Source organism: Mesocricetus auratus, unplaced genomic scaffold (genome assembly GCF_017639785.1).
Source record: "Mesocricetus auratus isolate SY011 unplaced genomic scaffold, BCM_Maur_2.0 Super-Scaffold_100021, whole genome shotgun sequence".
Lineage (NCBI taxonomy): Eukaryota > Metazoa > Chordata > Mammalia > Rodentia > Cricetidae > Mesocricetus > Mesocricetus auratus.
Genome location: NW_024429202.1, coordinates 29,316,274 through 29,344,042, shown reverse-complemented (window position 1 = coordinate 29,344,042; position 27,769 = coordinate 29,316,274). Strand labels below are relative to the sequence as shown.

The 27,769-nt window shown below is 45.0% G+C and overlaps 1 protein-coding gene across 6 annotated transcripts in view; it reads right to left on the bottom strand.

The window, feature by feature from the left end:
* Vwa3b (von Willebrand factor A domain containing 3B) overlaps nucleotides 1-27,523 on the bottom strand; it is a 175,361-nt gene extending 147,838 nt beyond the window's left edge. For 5 of the 6 annotated variants that reach the window (XR_005870130.1, XM_040729485.1, XM_040729481.1 and 2 more), the window contains exons 1-5: nucleotides 27,388-27,489; nucleotides 21,377-21,599; nucleotides 12,635-12,729; nucleotides 9,738-9,988; nucleotides 7,006-7,168 (exon numbers count right to left, since the gene is read on the bottom strand). Coding sequence is in view for 5 of the 6 variants with exons in the window: in XM_040729485.1 (XP_040585419.1) it covers nucleotides 7,006-7,168; nucleotides 9,738-9,988; nucleotides 12,635-12,729; nucleotides 21,377-21,491 (624 nt within the window). In the remaining variant the exon portion in view is untranslated. Of the gene's footprint in view, nucleotides 1-7,005; nucleotides 7,169-9,737; nucleotides 9,989-12,634; nucleotides 12,730-21,376; nucleotides 21,600-24,577; nucleotides 24,639-27,387 lie in introns of all 6 variants that reach the window. The other variant, XM_040729482.1, reaches the window with a different exon arrangement.
* Nucleotides 27,524-27,769: the final 246 nt, after the last annotated feature.

The window sequence follows — 27,769 nt, the reverse complement described above, 5'->3', positions numbered from 1 at the left end:
TGAGGCAAATGTGTCACTGGAAGCAGGCTTTGAGGTTTCACGGTCCAGTTCTGCTTCCTGTCTGCTGCTTCCTGAGTGCCACAGAGCTCATCACACTCCTGCCACCGTGCCTTCCCCGCAGTGACAGAGTATCCCTTCTTAACCTGCCAGCCAAATAAACCCTTCTTGTTTCCTGTCACAGCAACAGGAAAAGTCACAAATGCACGTCTTCTATGACCACCGCCCCTGAGAAAAGTAACAGATACACCTCTTCTACGACCACAGCCTCAGTTTGAGCATCTGTGAGAGCAAACATGCAAGACTTGGCTTGACTTACTTCCTCGACTACAGTGGCACATCCATATTAATCTAGGGATTCTGGGAAATGCACACTTCACCAGAAATCTTGGCATAATCCAGGGATATGCAAAAGCCTGAAGGAGAAACTGCTGCCGGCCTACCCAAGCCGCAATCGCCCTGACCCCTGTGCCCAGGCCAGCCCTCACAAGCATGTGCACGCACAGCAGGCACTTCCTGGGCCAACCCACCAAGCCTGCCTCAAGGCCCAGAGACTGCTGATGAAGACAGCCAGAAACACCAATGAGGAAAGGACATGCAGCAGAGTCAGCCACCTGAGCCAATGGGACCTTGAGAGGGTGTATAAAGGCAGGTTTAACTTTCTTATAAATGCTTCTGCAGCACGCTCTGCTCCTCCCTGACTCCCAGTGCTTGGTCTTCTCACCCCCTCCCCCAAGGGGTGTCCGAGCGAGCGAGCGAGGTCACCCTCAACAAAAGCCCAAAGGGGCTGTGAGATGTGTCCTCAATGGTACCACTCTTGTTCTTCTCCTGACATGAATGCATGAACCCAGGCAAGAGACAACACAACTCATCCTGCATGGCTTGGTTTTCTACACTTCGCGAATCTATACTCATGCCAATATGTGTATTTTAAAGAAATCTCCGAAAGTACAAATCAAAGCAAGCCAGAAATATAGACCATCTGAACCTGTCCCTCAAAATCACCTTAATTGATCATTTCCACAGAGAACTGGGTAGAGGCCTCTACAAATTTACTGTGTGGGGGTGAAAAACAGGCTTCTTAGGCCCATGGTTTATTTATGCTTTAATCTCAAATCCTTATAATCTGAAGCTAGCCAATGTGTTTCCGCCTTAACTTTGAACCTGGTAGAGAGGGGATAGACTCATGACTGGTTGCCCAGTTGGTTAAGAGCCTATGTCTGTAGCAAAAAAAAAAAAAAAAAAAAAAAAAAAAAGAGCATACTAAGCGTCTGAGGGGGCAAGTAGAACAGGGGTAGCCAAGGACCCAGGCTGGGAGTTAGATGGCCAAGGTGAGAACCCAGATTGGACAATGCCAGCCACTACCTCCACCACAGGCACAGAAAAGCCCTGCTCCCTCCCATGCCTCTTTCTATCCAGTCTGTCAACACTAGCTCCAGATTTTTAAAAAAAGTAACCTCTAAGAAACAAAGCCCGATGAATGTGGTACATCTCCCACCAACCACCCAGCAGGCAGGAAAAAAAAATCTATGAAACAGCCTTCCATGAAGTGTCAAGTTGACTAGATTGTGTTTTCCAGCAAATGCTTCCCAGGCCATTCCGCTTCCTGGTGTGTGACACAGGCCTTGTGCCGGGTGTGCAAGCGAGGCACTGTCACTCACAAGTGTTTTCCCGTTACCTCTGTGCCCAAGTCTAATGTAGGAATAATCTCTCAAAGGCATCGGAAATGACACATGGCCCAAGACAGGGAACAGACACGGCATCTCCCAGGGTCTGTGAGAGCAAAAGGAAGATAAGGACCTAGAGATGGGGAGGGTTGTACTAGCAGTCTCGGGCAGGATGCTTCACTGCTTCTGGCAATGGCCCAAGAAAAAGAAGCTCTCATGCAGAGATGTTATTCCCTTGAGATGTCATTGAACTGAAAATTGCTTTTACCGCACTGAGGTGTTCAGCCTCTTTGGAGTGAGCCAAAAGCTCCTGCCATTTATTTCCCATAAAATTGAGTGGTAAGGTCTGGGGAGATGGTTCAACCCATAAAGCACTTGAAGCTCAAGCATGAGGACCTGAATTAGATCCCCAGGACTCTTGCAGAAGTCAGGCTCAGTGAGTGGTGAGTGTCTATAATCCCAGTGCTTGGGATACAGACCAGCGGGACCCACGGGGCTCACTGGGCAGATAGGCTATCATAGAGCTCCCGGTCCAGCCAGAGAGCCTGTCTCAAAAGGAAAGGTGGAGAGCAGTTGAGGAAGATCTCTGACATCTGAAGACCTCGGGCCTTCATAGAAATTTACACATGTGTAACCCCTTCACCATGCACACGTGTGTGCACTCACTCATGCACATCCACACACACACACACACACACATGTGTACACACACACATAATTAGACAATTAGAAGGACACCCTTATGTCCTGTGTCAGTCTGGACCATTACATGGTAACCTGCATTCTGCCCAGACAAAAAGATCTAGGCATCTTCCTGGCATCGGCTTTGGAAGGAAGAAAAGAAACGGACAGCGAGTGGGCACTTCTACTCCAGCTACCCACTCTGCCACCAGTCCAAGCCAGCTCTCATCCCAGAGCCTCCCGCATAAAGTCTTCCCTCTTCAAGAAGCAAAATGGAGAGCAGCCCAAAGCACAGTAAGGAGGCTGGCAAAGACTCTGCCTCTCTTTTCATATGGCGAAATACTGCAGCGTTGTAAACCAACTCCATACCTGGGGCTCTAACTCCTGGTCCTCCCCATAGCTCTGACAGCCTTCCCATCTTTGAAACATTTTTATTTTCTGGTTTTCTTCATGGTGATGATTCCTCCTTATGGTCAGTGTTGGCATCAGTTCTCGTTGGCTTTTTAGATCCCTCCTAATACCCTGGACCATCACTGACTATCTCCCTTCCAGGCTTTAAGGTCTATGTTCCACCCATTATCCCCACCAGAGTCCTATAAGGCTTAGCAAATTCACCTGCCTAGCCCAGCACCATCCATATCTCTTTGGTTGAAAAAACAAACAAAACTCAATTCTATGCCATGTGTCCAGGACCAGAACCCACCGGACCTACACTTAGGCCCCAAACTCAACCATATTGACAGTATTTCCGTCCTTTCCGTTCCTTCAATGTCCAATATATCTTTCAAGAGCCCTGATTTAGGCATCAAGGGACACAATGAAAAATGTTTAGACCTGTCTAAACTGTTCCAAGGAAACAAATGAGGTGTCCGTTTTACAGACTGACAGTCTGGCAATCAGCAGGGCAGGCCCCTTCATGGGATTGGGAGATTCTATCTTTAATTCATTCACTTAGTCTCCCTGTGAATATGATTTAAAAAAAAACAACTATCTAAATGTGTGCCTACTAGGCACATGAAGGAAGGAGTGAGATAAAAACAGAAAGCCAGGCATCCCGTGGGGCAGATGGCCTTCTGAAAGCATGAAGGAAACTCCTCAGATAGCTTTCATGGGTGACCAAGGACCAGGACTCTGCTGAATATCCCTTTCTTTCCCAAAGACCCTTCAAGCACTGTGTCTGCAGGTTCCCAGGGCCTGCTGGTACCATGGAAACCCTGTGCTGGTCAGCACAGCTGGGCTCCGAGGACCCTAGTCCTCACCTGCCAAGCACTATCTCAATAGCTCACAGGCTGCCCTTCCCACAAGCCAGGTCCTTCTGCACAGGATACAGTGTGCCCTGCAACTGTTAGTATTGAAGACATGACTTAAAAAGACCCCTCACACTCTACCTGGGCTCCTCTTAGACCCCATCCATGCTCACTTCCCCCTTCTTGTTCTTTCTTCTAGGTGACTACGTCCAGTACTGAATGAACCCATGGTCTCCTCCACAGATGGGCTTCATATAATATAGGTTTCCCTGTTAATTTTGGGGTATTAATATCTATGACTTTCAGGGCCCGTGGTTGGAACAAAACAACCCAAAGCAGGTTGTCATCAGTAGGAAAAATCCAGGTGGATATAGTCACTATTCCAAAAGTAGCTTGACATTTAAGTCTTTTCTATTCCTAGCAGACTACATGGATAAATTGAAATTCTGTGGGATGGTCATGAGGGACATGGAGCAGAGGAGTGGGCCCTTAGAAAAACCAATCTACCCCACCATAATTTTTCACTCTTCCAAGACACAGAGCCTGGCATTTTCTAATACACAATACAGCTATGTTCTCTAGGGGTTCCTTGAGATCACCCACAGATAGGGCTATTGGTGAAGGACTTCTGTGGTTTGTATACACTTTGAATTTGCTCTAGTTTGCAGGTTGAATGTGATGGCCAGTACCTTTCTTGATTCTTCTTCTATAGAACACCCCTAGCACTCACTAGGTTGTTCATATTTTCTAAAGTGGGGATGAAGCCAGGGGAGATAGAGGAAAGCAAACTCATCTGGAGATTGGAGTCATATCAGATGGCCAGAGTCAGCAATGATCAATACAGCCAAGTCCACAAAGAAAGAGCAAGTTCATGTGCACACACACGCAAACACACACATGCACAAGTGCACACACACACACACACACACACACACACACGCATGCACGCATATCCAAAGCCTGGGATACATTCTATTTTGATCCAGACACTTGGAATTTTGCAGATGTTGAAACAGACTTGAAGAAACCAAAGAACACAGTGATTTGTATCTGGTTCTTCTTTAATGGAAAGCATGTGTTCAGCTGGCTTTGTGAGGGCAGAAAAACGTGTTCCCATTTCAAACCATCACCTTAGTGTCGATAAACATGGGCTGGTGGCCAATGGGGCTGTGCCAGCATGCACACATTTATTTATTTGGAAAGAAAGAACTCCTGGATCCAGCTACATAAAGACTGAACTCAACAGAGACTCCTGTCTTCCAGAATAGAGGAAGCGAGTATTCAGCATCTATATCTCAAAGACAAGCAGACCTCCATCTCCCACTCTGGAGGAATTGAAACTGGCTAAGGAATCCCTCCCACCCAGAGAAATCCCTTGCCCTTGTATCAGTCTCTTAAAAAGTTCCATCTCCACAGTCACTCAAAGAAACATGCCTCATGGCAGAAGGAGACACCAGGCACTACCTCTTGTCTCAGGAGAAGTTTTATTATTAAAGGTGCCAATCAAAAATCATGTGTCGGGGCTGGAGAGATGGCTCAGAGGTTAAGAGCACTGACTGCTCTTCCAGAGGTCTTGAGTTCAATTCCCAGCCACCACATGGTGGCTCACAACCATCTACAATTCAATCTGGTGTATATGTAATAAATAAATAAATCTTTAAAAAAAAACCATGTGTCAGTACATCAGAATGCATGATAGGTTCTGTCTTGGTTTTATTTCTGTTGCTGTGATAAGTATCTTGACAAAGAACAACTTCGATGAGAAATTCATTCATCTGAGCTCACAGTTCCTGGTTTTAGTCCATCACTGCAAGGAAGTCATGGTGATGACAGAGCTTGAAGTAGCTGATCACATGGCATCCACAGTAAGAGCAGAGGCAAATGCATGTGTGCATGCTGTCTGACTTGTGCTCAACTCGTTTACTCTACTCTTACGTAGTTCAGGCCTCCTAACTAGGCACTGTCACTGCCCATAGTGAGCTGGGTCTTCCCACGTCAACTAAGACAACCCCACACAGACATGCCCACAAGCCCAACCCAGGGTAGACTATTCCTCATGGAGACTCTCTTCTCAGGTGGTTCTGTGTTGTGTCAAGTTGACCAACCATCATACGAGGCTCATCCGCTTAGATACACATAATAGATCCATCCATGAAGAGAAGGAACTGGGAAAGAGCCAGAACCTGGATGCTGGGGAAAGCCAATTTCCTTGTTCTCAAGATTCCCTCCATGTCCTATAAGATAGAGACTCATTTCTCTAATTAGCAGGAGGGCAATAATAGAACTAACATGTTAGAGATACATGGCCTGGTCACACCCCTGTGTGTTTCCTTCAAACTAGCTACGTAAAGTTCTATCCTGAGGCCATAAAGGCCCCACAGTGAAGCTTGGGTAGACTCACTGGATAAGTATATGGGCCCTGTTTGGTTTTTCCAACTCTGCCATCACCAAAACTTTCACTTTGATCCCTACCTGAAACCTGGAACCTGCTTCTTCCACTGGCTGTGGATTTGGGGGTGAACAGGATTATGCTTTGGGGACCATGCTGGTTACTTTTGTCAACTTGTCACCATCTGGAATCAGCTGAAAAACTGCTCATTGAAGGATTACCCAGATCTGATTGGCCTGCGGGCATCTCTGTGGTAGACTGCTTTCATTGCATTAATTTATATAGGAAGACCCAGCTAAATGTGAGCAGGATCATCCTCCAGGTTTGGGTCCTGGGCTATATAAAAGAGAAGATGATTAAGAATCATTGTGGTGGCAGCTTCTTCTTCTTCTTCCTCTTCTTCTTCTTCCTCCTCCTCCTCCTCTTCTTCCTCCTCTTCCTCTTTCTCTTCTTCTTCTCCCTCCTCCTCCTCCTCCTCCTCTTCTTCCTCCTCTTCCTCCTCCTCTTCCTCTTTCTCTTCTTCTCCCTCCTCCTCCTCTTCTCCCTCCTCCTCCTCCTCCTCCTCCTCCTCCTCCTCTTCCTCTTCCTCTTCCTCTTCCTCTTCCTCTTCCTCTTCTTCTTCTTCTTCTTCTTCTTCTTCTCTTCCTCCTCCTCCTCCTTCTTCTTCATTGAGGGTTCTTCTTCTTCCTCTCTCTCCCTCCCTCCCTCCATCCCTCCCTTCCTCCCTCCCTTCCCCCTTGACTTTGGGTACAACACGACCAGCTCCTTCAAACTCCTACTGCTTTGACACCCCCCCACACATAAGGACTGTAATCTGGAACTATGAGCAAAAATAAACCATTTCTCCCCAAAATTGCTTTTGTTGGGGTACATTATCATAGCAACTGGACAGGAAACTAGGCAGATACTCTCAGTGACAATGCTAGGGTTTCCATGAGAAGCATTTAGAGTGAGGCCCAGATCAGCAGTGTGAAGACATTGCATGTATCCAGTTAAGCTTAAAGCCCCATGGGTACACACTTACAGTTTCATCTTTCCCAGCTTCCAGCAGAGCATCCAGGCAGCTAACCTCTCTCACAGATGTTGGCTCAAAAACTATTTTCTCAACCCAGCTGATGGCAGCAGCAATGGATTGTTCAGTCACAGAGATAGCATACTCTTGCCATTTCACTGGCTCTTCAGAAGCCCTGAAAAGAATCATATGTAGCAGTCACCAGACTGTGGCTAATGCTACCACAAAAGTGTCAGCCTTTGGTGTCAACCAAAAGTTACCTCAGTGAGAAAGAAAACCAAACTACCAGTCCCCTGAAAGCTACTGTGAAAATACATGAGCCAGTTTGGACACACCTGTCTTGCTCAGGAAAGCATGCTGAGTGTAATTTGTGATTTCAAAGCACAAATCACTATGACCTCCCACAGGCACAGTGACCAGGAGACAAGACTGGGGTGATGTGGGAACAAACAAAAAGGTACAAGTTTTAACTAGAGCTTTAAAAATATTAAGAGAGGGGCTGAGGAGATGGCCACTTTGTGAGATGCCTGCTGGGTAAGCATGACAACCAAAGTTTGGTTCTTTAGCACCCGCATAAAATGACAGTATGTCATCATACACTGCAATCCCAAAAGTAGACAGGCAGAGCCTGGAGGATCCCTGGGGCCTGCTGGCCGTCCAGCCTAGCCAATTGGAGAGCTCCAGGTTCCATGGAAGACTGTCTCAAAGGGGTGGGGGGAATAAGGTAAAGAGTTGTTGTGGAATATTAGTTGAAGACATGTTAAATTCATTTATGCTGTGAAATATTTGTTTGATGATGTGATTTTTTTTATGTTGAGTTTGTTTAACTCTATGATGCTGTGTTACTTTGCCTGCCTAAAACACCTGATTGGTCTAATAAAGAGCTGAATGGCCAATAGCTAGGCAGGAAAGGGTAGGTGGCGCTGCCAGGCAAAGGGAATAAATAGGAGAAAGAGAGAAGGGAGCAAGAAAAGGAGGAGAGGAGGATGCAAAGGGCCAGCCACCCAGCTACACAGCCGGACACGGAATGAGAAGGAAAGAAAAGATATACAGAAATAGAGAAAAATAAAAGCCCAGAGGCAAAAGGTAAACGGGGTAACTTAAGTTAAGAAAAACTGTCTAGAAATAAGCCAAGCTAAGTCTTGGCATTTATAAGAAAGAATAAGCCTCCATGTGTTTATTTGGGAGCTGGGTGATGGGTGCCCAAAAAACAGCAAAGAGTAAAAAACAACAACAACAAAGTGTGATTTAAAAAGACACCTCTAGCCTCCACATAGCTGCATACACATGCACACACAGAGACTCATGTACAAATCCACACATAAATACTAGGAGAAATTATTTTCATAAACAGGCAGGATGTATGAAACTGTGTCTATAAACAACAGATTCATAACAAACTTACAGTATTACAGTTTATGAGTTGGTGGCAACTTATTGGTTTATTTTAAATATTTTATTTATTTATTATGTATACAGTCTTCTGCCTGCATGCCAGCAGAGGGCACCAGATCCCATTCAAGGTGGTTGTGAGCCACCATGTGGTTGCTGGGAATTGAACTCAGGAACACAGTCAGTGCTCTTAACCACTGAGCCATCTCTCCAGCCTTGCAACTTATTGTTTTAAGATTCATTCCCAGTGACACTGTTGTCATTGTCCTAGCAGAGTCCCACCAGCTCTCCTTTCTGGATCAATAAAGTACTACTTTAAGTTCAGCAGAACGTATATTTTTAAATTCTGAGAACATTTGTTTAAACCATTTATTTAGGGTTTAGCAATGACTGGAGGGCATACTCACCTCAAAGGGAGGAACCGTTTGAATGTACCCATGTTTATAATGTCAAGTAAATTGGCTTGGCTGTTGCTAATGGCCTGTTGCCACAGCAGGTGCTGCTTCATACCTGTGTCCCCTTGGTGGAACTTCTCTGGGTTGAGAGATCTGACTAAGCAGCACATTTGCTATGGGAAACAGTCTGAGAAAGTGAAGGCTCTGTGTACATCAGCACTCAAGTCCCTCAATAACATACCTGTGTCAAAAGTCAAGATCTGGACCAGAACCACCTGCAAGGGTGCCCTCTATTTAGATAAAAGTGCATTACTCAATAGAGAAAAACTCAATTAGGCACATTTCTCTCCACCCTCTTATCCAGATGTTTCTTGTCAAGGAGGTGAAAGCACTGACTTGGCTGAGAAGTTAGCACTGAGACCCACATTCCTGTGGCTCCAAGAATCCATAAATAATCAGTCAAGAAAACTCTAAAATAAGTGAAATTCTAGAAAGGCAACCACCTGCTGTTCCGATTAAAGGGGGTTTAAACTCATAAGAGAGGTCAATGTGTGTCACAAATTCAGTCTGGAAAAGAGCACAAAAGCTGTGGCCTTTAATCATGTTATCCAATCTGAAATGAGACTCACACCTTCAATACCAGCACACACATATACATATATCATATGACTACATAATTCATAGTCTCATATTTTGGCCTGCTGGTGGACTGAAGAACAGCAAGTTTCTAAGTCTATCTTAACATGAAACCTAAGGTGCCCTGAGAAAAACAGATAAAGGTTCCCTAAGATTTATTATTTATCGTGGGTTTCCTGCTGAAATGGTATATTCTACGGAATTATGATAATCCTCTTCCCTTGCCATCAGGCTAACTGTGTTAGCTCTGCTACTTAATTCTGAATATGTGCAAGTCGGTGTGAAGTTTCAGTAAGACGAATGTTTACACTGGGAACTCACCATATCATGTTGAACTTGGTGATGAGAGCCACTTGCTCCTGGAGGACCATTGTCAGAGCATCCTGGCACAGATTGAGCTCCTCCATCAGAACGTCCCTGAAATCCAGAACTATGGTGACCCTCTGTTCCAAGATGACACCAAAAATCTGCCGGCTCCTGCTGGTAAGCCAGTCCATCCGCTGCTTATAACTCTGCACAGCTTGTGTCAAATAATCCACAAACTGGTAGATCAGCTCTGACTTTGCTGTCAGCTGAATGGAAATAAGAATGGGAAAAAAAGTAACAATAAGACAGTAGCAAAATAAGCAGTTAGAACTGCAGTCACAGTAGTGCAGCTGGAGCCATGCTACTAGAAAGATTCTATAAGTGGTCTTCAAAACCCACAGGATCCGGGAAGGAGATTCTAGCCTCTCAGAAAGATAATTCGATCTCTTCAAACTGCAATGAAAAAAAAAAAAAAAGGTTTCCAGAGATATAAACAGTTGTTTTTTAAAGTCTCACTAAAACGTTTTCCTGTGTAAGACACTGCAACATATTTCCGCAAACATCTCCAATTCCTGGTAAGAGCATGCCGCTCAATTACACATTCCAAAGATCTTAACTCTTGTCGCTCTGCTCTCTCTCTCCTGTGCCAACCTCACCTGGACCTGAGTCACCCGGCTACTCACAGCCACCACTGACATCTTCGGGATCCCCCAAAGGTGACAGAGATTAGCAGGCAACTTCTTGTATGTATGCATCCTTCAAGCAGATCAGGCCCGCAGACCTGGCACAATCTGCAAGGCACTTTAAAGCAAAGAGGTAGACAGCAGAAAAGGAGAACGGAAAAGTTGTAGCCTGCACTGTGAGAAACCAAAGTTTAAAAGATCTGATAAAGTCCTCCTCGTACCCCATCTACTTCTCTCTCTTCGTCTCCCTTGAGCTGGCTCCATTTCTCTGCAGCATCCTAGCGCTGTTCGTGCATGTTCAGTGCTCTTCCACTAAGCCACGCCCCCAACCCTCTACTACAGCTCATTTCCTGTTTTAAGACCTCACCAGCTTCCAGCTTCCGGGACCTGTGTTTCCTCAGCTATGGGGAGGGAGGGGACTAGCTTTGCTCATCTTATTGGTATAACGGCCTTTTTTTCCCATGATGCAGTTGCCATTGAGTCCCTCATGTTCCTTCAGATAACCCCAATAGAGTCCCCGGTTCTCTAAGCCAGACTTGGAAGGAGCCCTTCCTTCCATCTGTCGTCGATGCCCTGTCTGGGGTTAAACATGTTTGTTCACATCCCCTAAGAAGAGTCACAGCGCAGAAAGATCTTAGGGGATGTGGCGGTAGGTTTATGTGGACAAAGACATCTGTTCTACTGCTTAGTGGCAGTTTTAATGTGCCAGTTAAAAACAGCTCTAGTGAACCAAACAGAAGGGCAATTTTAAAATATTAAATACAGGCAGCCCTCCCTATCCACGGGGTCAATATTCTCAGATTCAGCCAACCTAGGGTGGAAAATATTAAAAAATAAACTGCATGGATGCTATGGACAGGTTTTTTTATTGTTATTATACCCTAAACAATATGATGTAAGGTGTATCCTCACAGCATTTATATTGTGTTGGATATTATAAGACATCTAGAGATAACTTAAGGTATAAAAGAGAATGGAATAGGCTTTAAGCAAATGCCGTGTTCTGCCATAACCAAATTTAGCATGCTGGATTCAGCTGTGATTGTGATGAGTCACAATCAGTTGAGGATTGTGATGAATATTCGTTGTCTACTTTGACTAGATCTGGAATCACTCCTGTGAGGGATTTTCTTGATTGGATAATAAAGATGGGAAGACTTGTCCTAAATCTGGGTCACACCTTCTGGTAGCAGCCCACATGAGAGGACAGGAAAGAGAGAGACCTTTTTAGTTTTCTTTCTGCCTGTTTGCCCCACTCTCTCACTGGCAAGTTCATTTATCCTGCTGCCGAGGCACACCTTTGCTGGTGGTAGGGCTTACTTCTTCAGGATTCCACTGTAGACTAAAGGCCAGCAGCTCCTAGGAATTACCCCAAGACTCCAGCACCCAGCAGGGACTGCTTAGACATCTAATCCCATAGACCAAACAACTACAAATTCTTGGCCTTTCCCTCTGGAAGTAGTCATTGTTGGACCAGCTGGATCAGTCTGTGAGCCACTGAAATAAGTCCCCCTTTAGTATATATATTCTTTCTACATATCCTATTCCTTTAGACAACCTTGACTAACCCAGGGGTCCTGGGAGGGCCTCTGTGGATTCCAAGAGATGACAGTATTATGAAACAACAGTCCCAGTGGCACACGGATGTACCTTGACATACATGGACAGGATGAAGCATGTGTCTCCAAAAAGACCGTGAACTCCAGTTGGGGGTCCTACTATGGTATGTGTGAACTCTCAGAGTATAGGGCTCCACTTTCCTGGTCCTGCATTGGGTTAAGTTCAGAGAATACTGTCATATTGTTTTTTCTTCACCCTCTTTTTCAAGGTAAGACAAAGTGCTGGTATGTAATCAGGAGTTGATGGTCAAGTATCTGATCAAGAGCTTCCTGCTCTCATCTCTTTTAGGCCATAGGCTAACCACAACTTCCTCATTCTACACTGCCCAGAGAAAACCTGAAGCCGAATCTCCATAACCCTGGGATCTTTTTTGTTTGTTCATTTGTTTTGTTTTGTTTTCCTGTATGTAGCCCTGGCTATCTTGGGACTTGCTCTGGAGACCAGGCTGGCCTTGAACTCACAGAGATCAGCCTGCCTCTACCGACTGAGTGCTGGGATTAAAGGCATGCACCACCTGACTGCTCCCCCACCCCATTTCCTTCCCTGGGATCTTAATGTGACTACAACCTCTTTCCACGAGACCTGACCACTGAGGGAACACTGACTTACGTTGTAAAGCCTGCCATCTTCTGCTGTGTAGAACTGTGGGAACAGGCCATCAGCATACCGAGAAGCCACGAGTCTCCTCAAAGAAGTCACATAATCTGCATTCGTATAAAGGCAATCAAGATGGTGTATCAGCAAAGCTTCTTATGCTTATTTTCAAACATTTTCCCAATAACCTTTGATTTTATGTTGTGTCCCAAGTTATAAAGTCTTTCTAAGAACTACAACAAATCCAAGTGCCCATGGCATGTAGAATCTTCAAAGTCATGAATGGGCAGGGAGGAAGAATGGGCTCCATTTTCTAGTTCTTCTGTTGTGGGGTATTCACCAGAGAAGGTTGTTCAGGTGTGGGTTTAGCCAGCCTGTGACCACACTAGGTGCTTGGGATCCCAGTGTAGCCCCAAGCCTTTCTCAGGGTGAGCTTCTAAACCATGTTCTGGGTTGACATACTTCAGTTAGCAAGAACAGTTAGCCAGAAGCAGAATTACAGGAGCCAAAAGCAAGGCTAGTACACTTAGAGACTTTCCCAGAACTATAGACCTTGATGGATTAGGTCCTTGTTTTCATTTTTGGCAGGTGGTGCTGTCTACACTCTGAGTTTTACAGCCGGAATGGCATCTCCACCATGGAGTCAGTTGTGCTAAGGTCTGGGCGCCTACTAATGTCTGGAGCCCTGTTACATTCTTCTCTAGGATAATTAAGGCAGAGATCAAAATCACAACATGAAAATTGTGCTTAATGCCTGAAATTTTACCGAAGGCTTGTACTTAATTTACAAAACTTGAAAAACAAAAATTCCAGGCATGGTAACTCATTCTTTCAATCCTGATACTTGGGAGGTAGAAGTAGGAAAATGAGCTCAGAGTCAGCCTGAGTTAAATACATATTAGACTGTCTCAATAAACCAGAACTAGGGCATGCACATGTACACATGTAAGCACATGGGAGCATGTACACTACACAAGCACACTCCACTACACACATACACACACACAAATAAAAATTCCAAGATGAAAGGTTGTTTCTTTGACCAAAGATAATGAGCAAATGTAAAAACTCAACTTAGGTACTTCCTACTGCTCAAGCGTTGATTCATGACTTAGTCAGATGAAGTGAGCAAGTAATTGATCCAGGAGAGCCAAGCATGATGCCGTAACCACGAGATTTGGCTGAGGCTCCAGAGGTCTATGGAAGTCCCGGTAGCTGGGTGAAATGCACACCAAGTTCTGCATGGAGGGACTACTGAATGCTCTACCTAGCACCCTCTGTCAGAGGTAATGCATACTGGACGGAAATTCAGTGTTGCCTAAAATGCATGCTTAATCCTTCCCAGAATTGCCAGTGGACCACAGAGCCTCTCAGGATGAACCTGAGGGTGGGGCAAGACTTCTCAGAGACATCCTTATGATAATGATGATGTCACTAAAGTTGTTGTGGATCAACCCCAGAGACAGTGTTCTTGACTCTAGCACTGCCTTTGCCCTGACTCTAGGGAGTTCCCTATCTCTACTTCCTCACCACTAAGGTGAGGGGGGTACTGGTCATCCAAACCCAGGGATTCCCAGCTCTGAAGAGGCAGGGAATAAGCCTCCTTAGAAAGGAAGAAAGGAGGGTCTCTTGGTTAGTTTTTTGTCAGCTTAACACAAGCTAGAGTCATCTGAGAGAAGGAACTTGCTTCACTTGAGAAAATGTGCCCAATCCTGTAGGCAAGCCTGTAAGGTATTTTTCTTGATTGACATTTAATATGGAAGAGTCCAGTCCACTGTGTGTGTGTGTGTGGTGCAAGGGGAGTGCCATCCCTGGGCAGGTGGTTCTAGGGTGTGTATAAGAAAGCAGGCTGGGCAAGCTATGAGGAACAGGCCAGTAAGTAGCTCTCCTCTGGTTCCTGACTCCAAGTTCTTGCCCATCTTGACTGGCTATCTTGGCTTCTATGCTAGTTAACTTTTTATTACTGTGAAAAAACACCATTACCAAGGCAATTTACAGAAGGAAGAGTTTATTTCGGCTTAGGGTTCCATAGTGGCAGGGAATTGGGGCATGGCAGAAATGGTGACAGGAACGGGTGAGAGCTCACCTCTCAACTTGCAAGCAGGAAGCAACGAAAGCAAACTGAAGTTGCAAGAAGCTTTGAAACCACAGTGATGCACTTCCTCCAACAAAGACACACCCCCTAAGCCCCCTCAAACAGCACCAACAGGGGACCAAGTATTCAATTGCCAGATGTCATGGGGACAGCCTCATTCGAACCACTACAGCTTTTTCCATGGTCATCTTAACCTGGGTGCTATAAGATGATATAAACTCTTTCCTCCCAAATTGCTCTTGGCCATGGTGTTTATCACGGAAACCAAACTAAGACGTGTCATGGAGGAGGGCTGGAGAACTGACTCAAGGGTTAGGAGCATGTACTGTTTGCTCTTCCTGGGGACCTTAGTTCCCAGCATCCATGTCCGGTGGCTCACAACCACCTGTAACTTTAGTTCCAGGGGGACCTGTCACCTCTGGCCTCCTAGGGCACTGAGCTCATGTACACATACCACATACACACATACACCTAATTACAATTCATTTTTAAAGAAACTTCTTAGATAGAAAAAGAAAGGAAGCTATCAAGATGCCTCAGCAAGTAGAAGGCACCTGCCAGCAAGCCTCATGACCTTAGTTTGATCCTCAGGACCCACATGGTAGAAGGAGACAGATGACTCTCATATAAATTGTCCTTCACCCTCCACTCACATGACAAGGTATGTGCACACATACACACATAAACAAATAAATGTCAAAAAACTAAACAATAAGAAAGGTCACGGATGAATTTTACAGCCTCCTTAGCCAGGTGGATCCCAAATCACAAGGATTATAAGTTGTAAAGTCTTAAATCCAGCCCTCTCTCATCAGTAAAGAGTAAAGACTAGATATCTGCATATTATCATTACTGCCCCCCCTGCCCATTCCCCCACACCCAGAAGATCTACAGACTGTGAAATCCCTAGTTCTGAGATTTTAGCTTCTGAGATTTTAGCTTCATTGATTCAGGGGCTTCAAGTCAGCAACCTCGGTCTTTCTTTACCAGAAGCATCTATCTTATCTTAACTCCAAAGAGGGACTGTTTATGGCGGCAGGAGGGAGCTAGGTCTGTGGGAGGCTAACTTAGGTGACAGAAGTGCACTGTGAGTTCTGCATCCAACAACAATGGTGCAGATCCTATCTATGGGCTAACCTCCGCACAATTATAAACCCAGAACCAAATGCAAAAACATCTGTCTGGAGGTGTTAAAGAGCAATCGGAAACAGACAAAGCCTGAACTTCTCTCTATCCTTGAAAGAAGGCACCGGCTGGTGAGACTGAGTTTAGTGGGAAAGAATTTGGAGTTTGGGTTTTGTGACGTTCACTTCCAGTTAGTATAAAAACCAGCTTTCCATCTACTGACTGATAATCAAATAATTAAATTGTGGCCTGCCTACACAATGATATGGTATGGCTTGTTCTTGTTTGTTAAAGACCTTGAGTGCGGCATTAAGTTATTTGTTTGAGCTGTCCTTGCTGCTGCTGCTCATCTTCCTCTGCCCCCTGCTCCTCTGCCTCCTCCTGCTGGAGCTCCTATTCCTACTTGTCCCTTTCTCCTCCTCCTTTTTCTTTTACATATGTGTGTTTTACCTGAACATGTGTCTGTGCGCCACATGCATGCCTGATGCCCAAACAAGCAAGAAGAGGGAGTTGGATTCCCTGGGACTGGAGTTACAGTGTGAGCCACTCTGTGGGCTGGGAATCAAACTCTGGTCCTGTGCAAAAGCAGCAAGTCCTCCTAACGGCTGCGCTAGCTCTCCCGCTCCTCTCTGCTTTTCATGTAAGCACCCGTAGCAATAAACCTCCATCGTAGAGCTCCCTTCACTGTGTCCAGTCAGTTCTGGTAGGCTGTGCTGCTGTCTCCACTTGATTCTAGGGGGCTTTTAAGATTCCCTCCTTGGCTTTTTTCAATGACCCACTAATTGTTGAAATTCATGTTGTTCAAATATCGCGTGCTTATATGCTTTCTGTAGTTCTCTTGGCTTCTGCTTTCTTCTTTCATGTCATTGTGTTCCGATAAGATATAAGATATTGGACACACACACACACACTCAAAAGAAAAACAATGGGCAGTCAAAATGGCTCATCTAGTAAAGACACTTGCAGACAACCCTAATTATCTGAGTTTGATCCCTGGGACCCATAGGCAGAAGAAGAGAACCAACTCCCCCAAATTGTCCTCTGGCCTCCCCATACACACTGTGGCACCTGTGCAATGCACACACTCACACACACTCAGAAAGAAAGACAGAGACAGAAAGATATTTGTAAAAACTATGAACACACAAAGAACAAATAATCCAGTCAACAAATGGCCAAATATGCTTAAATAGATGCTTCAAATGAAGGACAATTAGCCAATAGCTATATGGAAAAAAAGCTTAGCCTCTTTAGCTATCAGAGAAATACAAGTCAAAACTAAATAGAAATTCCACCTCACCTCAATCCAAGTGGCTATCAACAAGAAAACACCAACTAAGAGACTCTGGCAATCATGCAGGGACAAGGAGATCTGTTTGCTGCTAGCAGGGATGTAAGTCAGTCCAGCCACGTGGAGGACCCTCAAAACACTAAGACTAATTACTATATAATCTGAGTGTACCACTGCAAGGTACATGCCTGAAGGAACTAGAGTCAGCTGGCAATAGGGATGCTGGTACGCCTTCATTCACCACAGCACTATTCTCAATAGCCAAAGCTACAGAACCAGCTATGCCCAACAGTGAGCAAAACAATGCATAGGGAAGACGTGGTGTGTACCCTGTGGACTATTAGTCAAGCATAAAGAAGAAAGGAATTGCGTTGATGGTGGAATTAGAGGATATCGTGCTGAGTGAAACAAGCCAGGCTCAGAAAGACAAGGATCACATTTCTCTCCTAGGTAATCAAGGAGTAGACAGCGTTCAAAAGAATGGAGACTCTTTGTGAGGTTAAGGAGGGAGTATGAGAGAGTTATATGAGTGTGAATACAGTCAAAGGACATTAAATGTATGTATGGAAGTGTGACAAAACCCATTATTTTGCCAGTAATAACGGTTTTTTTTTTCAAGATAAAAAAGGAGAAATGAGCTGCTGGATCTAAATGTTCTTTTAAAAATAGGATAGCCAAAATTAAAAACTCAGTGTATGGACTCAGGAACGAAACAAAGAGTAAATGAAGGCAGAGCTATAAAAAAAAGTAGCCAATCTAGACAAAAGATGTAAAAATACCCTGACAAAAAGGGAGAGGGCCTTCAGTTTGATCTCCATCTTAAGAAATAAAAATAAGAAAGACGCAAACTGTATTATCTCTTAAATGGTGGACAGTTGGGGTGAGATCCGTGGTAGGACCCTGGCATACAGTGCACCAGCCCCTAGGTTTGATACTGGCCAAGCTAAGTGACAAATTCATTTGCAAAAATTACTAAATATATGGGCAACGCACTGTCAATGCCCTTGACCTAAACAACACTTATAAATATTCTCGAACAACTACTAAGGACCAGCTTGAGCCACAATGCAAATTCCAGGTTACCCTGATCTATACAGCAAGACCTGTCTCAAAAACCAAAAGAAAAACAGAAAAGAAAAGAAGCAGGGTGAAGTGGCGGACATCTTTAATCCCAGCACTTGGGAGGCAGAGGCAGGAGGATCTCTATGAGTTTGAGACCAGTCCAGTCTACAGAGTCAGTTCCAGGACAGCCAGAGATACATAGACAAACCCTGTCTGGAAAAACAAAACTGGAAAATAAATAAATAAATAAATGAGAACAAAACAAAACCTATAAAGAGAAATGAATATTATGAATATTAGAAATAAAAGGTGACACCAATGTAGATTCCACAAGCAATAAAAGCCCATTAAAGGATATTGGCAACAATATTTTCTTAACATATTAGAAAATCACAGGCAAACTCCCAGGCTATAAGTATGTAAATAGCACACAGTCGTGCTAGCTCATATACAAGAAGGCAGAGCACTGCAGAACAAAGTCTTGTATTCAGAGGGGTCCAGATCAGTCTGTAGCAACTGTAATGATTTAGACTTCAAATGACTACCACAGGACTAGTGCCAAGAATGATGTCAAGGAATTCAGATTCAAAATTTGTTATTGCTGGCTGCCGAGTAAACATTTGCTTTACATACTGTGGTAGTTTGAATGTCATTGGCCCTCATAATCCCTCAATCCCATAATCTCATAGAGAGTGGCATTATTAGGAGGCTTTGCTGGAGTGGGTATGGCCTTGTTGGAGGCAGTGTGTCGCTGCAGAGGCAGGCTTTGAGGTCTTATACACTCAGGATACTGCCCAGTGTGTCAGTCCATTTCCTGTTGCTTGCAAGACAGGATACTCTGGCGCCATGTCTGCCTGCATGCCACCATGCTCCCCACCATGACAGACTGAACTTCTGAACTGTAAGCGAGCCCCCTCAATTAAGTGTTTGCCTTATAAGAGTTTCTGTGGTCATGGTATCTCTTCATAGCAATAGTAAACACTAACGAAGACATAGACTAATTCAGAGTTATCTGGGATGGTGAGATAGGGCAGCAGTGACCATGCTTGCTGTCAACCCTGACAGCCTAAGTTGGATCCCCAGAATTCACATGGGAAAAGGAGAAAACTGACTCCTACAAGTTGTCCTTTGACCTCCATGAATACACACTCATGCCCCCATGTGGACACGGGCATACGGGCACGCGCGCGCACGCACACACACACACACACACACACACACACACACACACACACACGATAAATAAATAAATTCATTTTGTTAACTGAAAAAAATAACATGAGCTACTAGGCCACTGAAAGGGAAATGTCCATTCTTTCTGAGACAGCTCACAGCTACTATCTTAATCAATAAAGCAATCACTTCAATCAGTCTAAAAGGGGGTTGCAATCCCCAAGGATAATCAAAACCTCTGTTGGTTTAATCAAAGTATTTTCTACCTTTTCATTACAAAGAACTAAATTGAGGGCTGAGACAATGGCTCTGTTGGTAAAGTGCTTGCCAAACAAACATGAGGACTTGAGTTCAGATCTCCGGCACTGGGCAAAGCATGGGGCAGGGTGGTGCACTTGGGAAACAGGGGCAGGTGAACCTCTGTGAGTTCAAGGCCAGCCTGGTCTATATAAGAAGTTCCAGGCCATCCAGGAACTCCAAGACCAAAAGTGACAGTGAGCATTTGTTATGCCAGCACTGGGGAAGCAGGGACACTCAGTTCTTTGGATCTTACTGGTCGCCACCTTAGCCAAATGCAGGAGCCCCGGGTTCAGTGAGAGATCCTGTCTCAAAAAATAGAGAGCTGGAGAGATAGCTCAGCAGGTAAAGGCACTTGCCACCAAACCTGGGGGCCTGAGTTCGATCCCCAGGAGGATCCACACAGTGAAAGGAGAGAACTGACCCCCAAGTGTTGTCTTCTGACTGCTACATACCCCACCATACAGTTAATTAAGTAAAATGTAGTAAAAATAGTTTTTGAGACAGAGCCTCATTATGTAGCCATGCTGGCCTAGAAAATCAATATGTAGATCAGGGTAGCCTTGAACTCACAGAACTCTGCCTGCCTCTCCTCCCAAGTATAGGGATTAAAGGTGTGTACCAACAAACCCAGCAAAAAATTGTTAACGAATTAATTAAAATGGAGACTCAAGACACCTTGTGGAAGTCTTCACACACACACACACACACACACACACACACACACACACGTGTATCACACATATATATATACAACTCCCCCAACAAAAATAATGAAATTAATGGGTCTTGGAAGAGGGCTTAACGGTTACACTGCTTGTTGCATAAGGATAAAGTTTTGAGTTTTGACTCACCCAGAACCCAGGTAAGAAAGCCAGGCATGTCTGCACATACCTATAATCCCGTTGTTTTAGTTAGGGTGTCTATTGCTTCGACAAAACACCATGACCAAAGTGCAAGTTGGGAAGGAAAGGGTTTATTGGGCTTACCCTTCCTTGTTATAGACCATCACTGAAGGAAGCCAGGACAGGAACTCAAACAGGGCAGGAACCTGGAGGTAGGAGCTGAGGCAGAGGCCATGGAGGATGCTGTTTAATGGCTCCCTCCACTGGCTTGCTCAACCTGCTTTCTTATAGATCCCAGGACTACCATCACAATGGCTGGGCCCTCCCCCATCAATCACTAGTTAAGAAAATACCTTAGAGCCAACTCTTATGGAGGCGTTGTCTCAATTGAGGTTCCCTCCTTTCAGATGAGTCTAGTTTGTGCAAGTCAACGTCAGACTAGCCAGCACACCAGTGCTGAGGGTGGGAAAGAGAGGAGACCAAAAGATTGCCAGGAGTTGGTGGTTGCCAGCCTAGCCAAAAAAGCTGTGAGCTCCAGGTTCAGTGAGGGACCCTGTCTTGAGCAAATAAGGCATACAGAAATAGGGGGACACCCGACATCTTCCTCTGGCCTACACACATGTGCACATCCACACACATGGGCACACACACACCACACACACTTGCACACACACACACACACACACAAACGAAGTGAAACAGCACTGATGCTGAATCTGTGTAGTTACAGTTGCGTTTCTATGTGGCGTGTAGATTGGAGTGGAGCATGTGCGAGCATTTCCCCCTGGAAGAAACACAGCAAGTGCAGAGGCCTATGGTTTCTCAGGAGCTGAGGTGGATTCCCTGAAGGCCGTCTGTGAGTACTGTACCTTCACACTGCGGGAATCCAATCTGGGACAAGATCTGCTTCAAGCTCAGTTTCTTGCTCTTAAGTCCGTGCAGCTGAAGCCATTGTTCAGATGAAATGAGACTCTGCTCAGCCATGCCTGCCTTGGTGGTGTTCTGTCCCTCCAGCCTCTGTGGCTATTGCTCCTGGACAATGGAGGGAGATTCCTACATCTTTAAGTCAAGACTGGAGTCACAAGGGACCTCCTGCAAGGAAAATTGTCAAGCTCAATACTCCTGAAAACATGGCGGGGTAGGGGTCTAACTAACATCAACATCACCATTGACTTACTATAAAACATAGTACAGTCATGAAGTAGAATTTTATTTACCCATTAAAATTACAGTATGGATGCATACTACCAGGTGGGATCCACAAATTACATATCTACATATATGTGTGCTGCGAAGCATCTAGAAAGATAAATACCGATGGGTCTATAGTAGAAGTGTGTGAAGTTTTTTTTCCATAGTGTTTCAGTTTTTGCATTATTTGAACATTTCTAAAATGGTATTTACTTTTATAATTAGAAAAATACGGGGCTCTTCCATTTTGGAAAATAAACACAGCCCCTGGAAGCCACATTACACATCCGCATGCTAATTATATTCACACAGAATATGTTGAACTCGAGGATAAAGAAGGTTTAAAAAAAAACCCTGCTATTGACTAGCTAACTGGGCGATGGCAGACAGCAACTCAACTCCACTGGAACACACAGATCTACATCCCGAATGCTTTGTCTTCTAGGGCTTCACTCTAAAATTGGACTTCATCATTCTGCCTCGTGGAACCAGCTGCTCTGGGATCAACTGGACTCAAAGCAATATGCAGCATATTAAACTCATCTCAACTGGCCTAAATATAGCTAGTGTACACAAGAGGGAGAGACTGCCTAAACTGTAATACAATCTTAACCTGCTCACCACAACTGTGCAGGACCTAAGACTGGGAGCAAGTATAACCTTGTAAGGCCAGAGTTCACCAATGTCAATAACTGGGTAGCAGCTAGAAGGTTCTAACTACTTCATGTCCAGTGTTCAGTGTTTAAAAACTGTTTCCCAAGACGGTGAAGCCTTTCATTAACAAATAGATGTCCCTTTCCAGTTTCTAAAACTGGATTTCTAGGGACTGGGGAGATGGTTACTCATCCTGAGGGCGGAAGTTCAGACCCTAACACCCTTGTGACAAGCCAAGGTTGTTTCCCATCATCCTCACTTACGCTCATAGACACACACACACAGATGTGTGCCCATGTGAAGATAAATCTTGTTAACATAAATATAAATAAAAACAATACAAATAAAAATAATATAAATAAAAAACAAATGAAACTCAACTTCTTCAAAATCTTAGTGTTATGACATGGAAATTTAGTCAAGCACAAAAATCAGGTGGCCCTAAGCCAGGTATGTTTTGAAAAAAGAAGTTAGAAGCATGAACAGCAAACACTTAATGTTATGACACATACATTCCTGTAACAACCTTATGAGGTGGAGGGCTCAGTGGTGAAAATGTTCTGCTCCTCCAGGGGACCTGAGTTCGGCTCCCAGCATCCACACTGGACGGTTCACAACTGCCTTCAGCTTCAGCTCTAAGGGATCTGACACCTTCTTCTAGCCTCCAAGAGCACCGCACACATGCCCACACTCTGACCCATCTGTATGCACGCAATATTTCATCTAAATTTTAATAAAGCCAATCCAAAACAACCTTACAGGAGAAATAAGACTGTTTTTCTCATGTTACTAACGAGGAAACAAAGACAGGGAGGGTTAACAGACTGGCTCACAATCTCACAGCTAGTAGGAGAGCTGACTAAGAGTCTGGTGTAGGCCCTTCAGCTCTAGAATCTGTGGTCTCTGACTTTTATTATGGTAGGAACAAACACCGGCAGCAGCTTCCATTTGTCAATCAGCCTTTAGGCTGAGCCCTTCCTCTCGAACCCTCTTACAGATTGCTCATGAGCACAGCAGTTACACAGTGTTAACACCCTGCTTGTAGCTGAGGAATTGGAAGCCTTGAGAAATTCAAGCGCTTTTTCACAGGTTCTGTCATAGTCAGTGAGCAATGGGACCAGAATCCAAAGCCATTTCTTAGCCATCTTGTTATCATTAGAGCCAAGTGCATTCTGGTATGGCTTCCCCTGTCCTTAGGCAGAGGGCACTAACCTTGGTTGTCACGACACAGGCTCAGCTCTCAAGCGGTGAAAGATAATGATTCCATGTCAAGTTTTCTGTGGATTTGTGCTATCCATAGAGGGTCACTTCTAATAGTCTACAAATCCATACAGTGGGGGAGGCTCTTGCCTTGTGAGAACAAGGTTACAAGACTCATTTTGATGGATATGTGACAAGTTGACCTGAAGAGCATCATGATGGGGGGAGGGGGTGGTAGAATCAAACTTCAGTGTGAGCCACGCTAGCACTCAGGAGAATGAGGCAGGAGGATTGAGATTTGGGTGACAGCTGAGATACATAATGAAACTCTGTCTCAAGATCAAAACGAAAATCAAACAAAAAATTTCTAACAAACTTCAGCATAAGCCTGTCCTGTAACTATAGCAACTGACTTTGTCCCTCTAGAATAACACACCTGCATGACACAGTAACCCGGAGGCCAAGAACAAAGGTGCCAAAGTTTGTATATATAAGTGTATGTATAAGCACTTAATAATCAGAAAGAGCTAATGTAAAAATTATCTAAATATCTAAAAGTTGTCATTGAAGTAACTGCTTTTGTTTTGTGATACACTTTTACTCCAAGCACTTTTTATGTGTGTGTGTGCACGATGTATGGTGTCTGTGTGTGAATGCATTTGTGTATGTGTGAATGAATATGGAAACCAGAGGCCAAAGTTGGTGCCTTCATAAATCACTCTCCACCTTATTGTTTGAGCCAGGGTCTCTCACTGGGCCTGGAGTTCACCAACTGGCTAGACTGGCTAGCCATGAAACTCCAGGAATCCTCCTATCTCTGCCTCCCAAGGCGGGAATTGCAGGTGGTGTCACTGCATATGGTTTTTTTAAATGGGCACTGAGAATCCAAACTCAGATGCTTATCTCCCAACAGCACTGTACTAAATGAGCCACCTCCCTAATTCTTCTAAGAATTTTTTCTAATCTCTACTATCCAATCATGCTGGGCTGTGAATAAATCAGAGAGCATGGAAACAAGTACAGACCAATATGCCTTTGGAGATCTATCCACAGAGAGGGCAGCTGAAGATCTTGTCTTTGATGTTCCTATAGAAACAAGAGACGCTAAGAAGAATGACCTGGTAGTTTCATCAAGTGCAGCTAATCTCTCACTTCCCAGAGACACACCACCTCCTCCATTCCTCTCACTGGGGAGGTAGTGACTTGCCTTAGGTTTTCAAGGGAGGGCCTTCTCTACAATCCACCCTAAAAGGTTTCGTCGCAGACATTTACAACCTTAAAGGCTGTAGGAAGAGACACACACTTGGTTTTTAAGCCAAGGGTAACATTCTTTAATTTGCTTGGCTCCACCTTTCTTACAACACATGTCCCAGCCTCTTTGGAGACTCTGATGACTTCCTGTAAAGTTAATTTTTTACAAGGTGTGACTGGCTCTGTCTGATCTGAGAAGCTGTGTGAGTCATTTTGGACTCAGATCTTCACCCTGGGGTTTTATAGCCTGAGATACCTGGAGGGAAAGGGCTGGAAAGTAAAACTGAGCCAGAGAAAGTGAGCAAAGGAGAGCAGGTACCTCCCAGGGGAGGGGATGACGGGTTGTCTGTCAGAGCAAGGAAGCCTGCCAGGGCACAGGCCTACCAAATGCCCACCACACACAGCCCACCCGCTTTCCTCTCCATGCTGATTGCCATGGTCCCATGTGGAGCCTTAACCTCCAGCGCCTGTGTCAAGAGTGCCTTCCTCTAAGACTGCTCTGAGCAACCCTCAAAAGCCTACCTTCTGAAAAATGTGTGTTGTCTGTCTCTCTGGGTGTATTATATATGTGTGTATGTATTTATGTATGTATGTATGTATGCCACCTGTGTGCCGATGTCCTTGGAAACCCTGGAGCTAGAATTACAGACCAAGAACCAAAATTGGGTTCTCTGTAAGAGTAGAAACTCTTTTTCAACCATTGAGCCACCTCCCCAGCTCCCAAAGCCTAGCTTTTACTTTGAGGCTTCATCCCTGTGGCCTCAGACACAGGTGTGTCCCCTCTAGACCAAACAGAAGCTTGATGGCTACAGGGAAAGACTAAACATGAATGTGGTCAGAGTAGCATGCTCTACGTATAGTATTGAGACGAGCTCAGTCACAGCAACTGAGAAAATCCTGATTGTCTTCAAACAAGGCAAAGGTTCTAGGAAAGTTATAATCAGGAAATAGCTACCCCTTTAAACATAGGCACACTGTTTTCTGGGTGTGACTATGCTATTTGTTTAGTATGATTACTCAGGAGTTTCCTCTGAGGCAGGGAAGCCCAGAAATCAGAATATATCACTGATGAGCACAGCTCTACAATGTGGAATAATAGGATTTTTGTTGGTTTGGTTTTTGATGTTTTGAGACAGGGTCTGACTATGTAGCTCAGGCCAACCTTGAACTTGTGACACCCCCTGCCACAGCCTCCTGAGGGATGGGATTGCAAGCATATACTACCACCTCCAGCTAGCCTCAGTTTTTAAAATTGGAATTGTCTAACGAGCCATAGAGTTCAGAGAAAAAGGATTTCCCGAGTATAGGAAGCAATCGGAAGCCTGTGCTGAAGCCATGGTCAGGCATAGCTCCTGGGAAAACAGAAAGATGAAGGTGACCAAAACCTGTAATCCCAACAATTGAGAGCCTGAAGCAAAGGGACTGTGAGCTTGAAGTCTGCCTAGGGCTAAACACACACTGTGCTCACCTGTGCACATACATATACACATGTACATATACACATACACACACACACACACACACACACACACACACACACACACACACACACACGAATCCAAATGCCCCAACCAAAAGAAGAAAGGACCCTTTTGTGTCTGCCACCGGTCTTCTCCCAATAGTGAGCCACAGATACCCATCACTGCCCATGCCCTTGATGAGAGTCTAAGTTAGACTCCATTAATTCAGGTTAGTACCTTGGTAAACTTTTTGATAAAAACCTCTAAATTTTCTTTATCTTTGCTAGTTTAAAAAAACAAAACAAAACAAAAAACCGGAAATCTGGGCTGGGGTGAAGGGGTTATGTTGTGGGAGTTCTGAACTCTGATTCTTTTGGGAAGAAAGGAAGCTAGGATGATGTTTCATGATGTATCCTATAACAGTTCTTAACAGCCTCTCCCGACCCCATCTTTCTGTCCTTAAAAGGCAAAGCTAGGCTGAGACCATGAGCAGAGTTAAGGAGATTGAAATGGCCTGTCCCGCTGTTGAGAGATCAGGACTAAGAACTGAACATTCAAGCGTCAGAGTGCTTCAGTGGGGTAGGTCATCGATGAGAAGACAGGAAATGGAGCGCTCCCAAGATGAGAGGAATTAATACACGAAGTCAAATGTCCGTATTAAAAAGAGGAAGTAATGTGTGGGTGAGACCCCCAGAAGAATTTAATTGGAGGCAAATAGAGGCTCTCCCCACACTAAAAGCAGCAAACAGCTTTCGCTCAAGAAGATCGCTTTGGATTCGGGCTTTCAGTTCTGATCATTGCTTCTTAGAAACAAGTTTCTAATATACTGATTTGTGTGCTACATCCTCCGGTGACTGTTAGCCTGTGGATAGACAGGCATTATGGGGCTTGTTATCCATCAAGTGACCGAGGTTCTGCAGGGAGTGAGGATGGCCAAAGCCCTCTGTGTAAGAAGAGCTCACACAATGTCTGCGACCCTGACTCTGAAACCCAGCTATCCTGACCACTGTGCTTTCCCAGCAGAAAGCAAGGTCCAGTTTGGAAACTGCAAACTTGTTTTTCCCTACACAACCGGTTGGAAACCTGGAAGGTTCTGGTCTGGAAGGAAGGTATCCCACACTTACTAGGAAATCTTTCCGTTGCAAAGCCAGGCGGCTCGCGTTCAGCAGCGTCCCTCCCACCCTCCAGGGCCTCGCTGCCCGGAGCAGGAGGGCGCAGCCAACATCCCACTGCTGGGCAAGGCTGGGACTCCCACAGGAGCTGGCGAAGGGTCCCGGTCCCAGGGCGCAGGGTTGCAGGAGTCCAGTCTCTGTTGACAACCGCACCGCCACGGTTGCTAGGACACCGCCAATCGCGGCGTGGCTCGGCATCCGGCTCCGCCCACCGCTGCACCCTGAAGGAGTAAAGAGGAGCTGGGGGCTTCAATGAAGGTACCTGATACTAGTGTTGCGAACCCAACAGGGAAGATTAGGGGCCTAAGGCTCATCCTCTACGACTGGCCCTGAG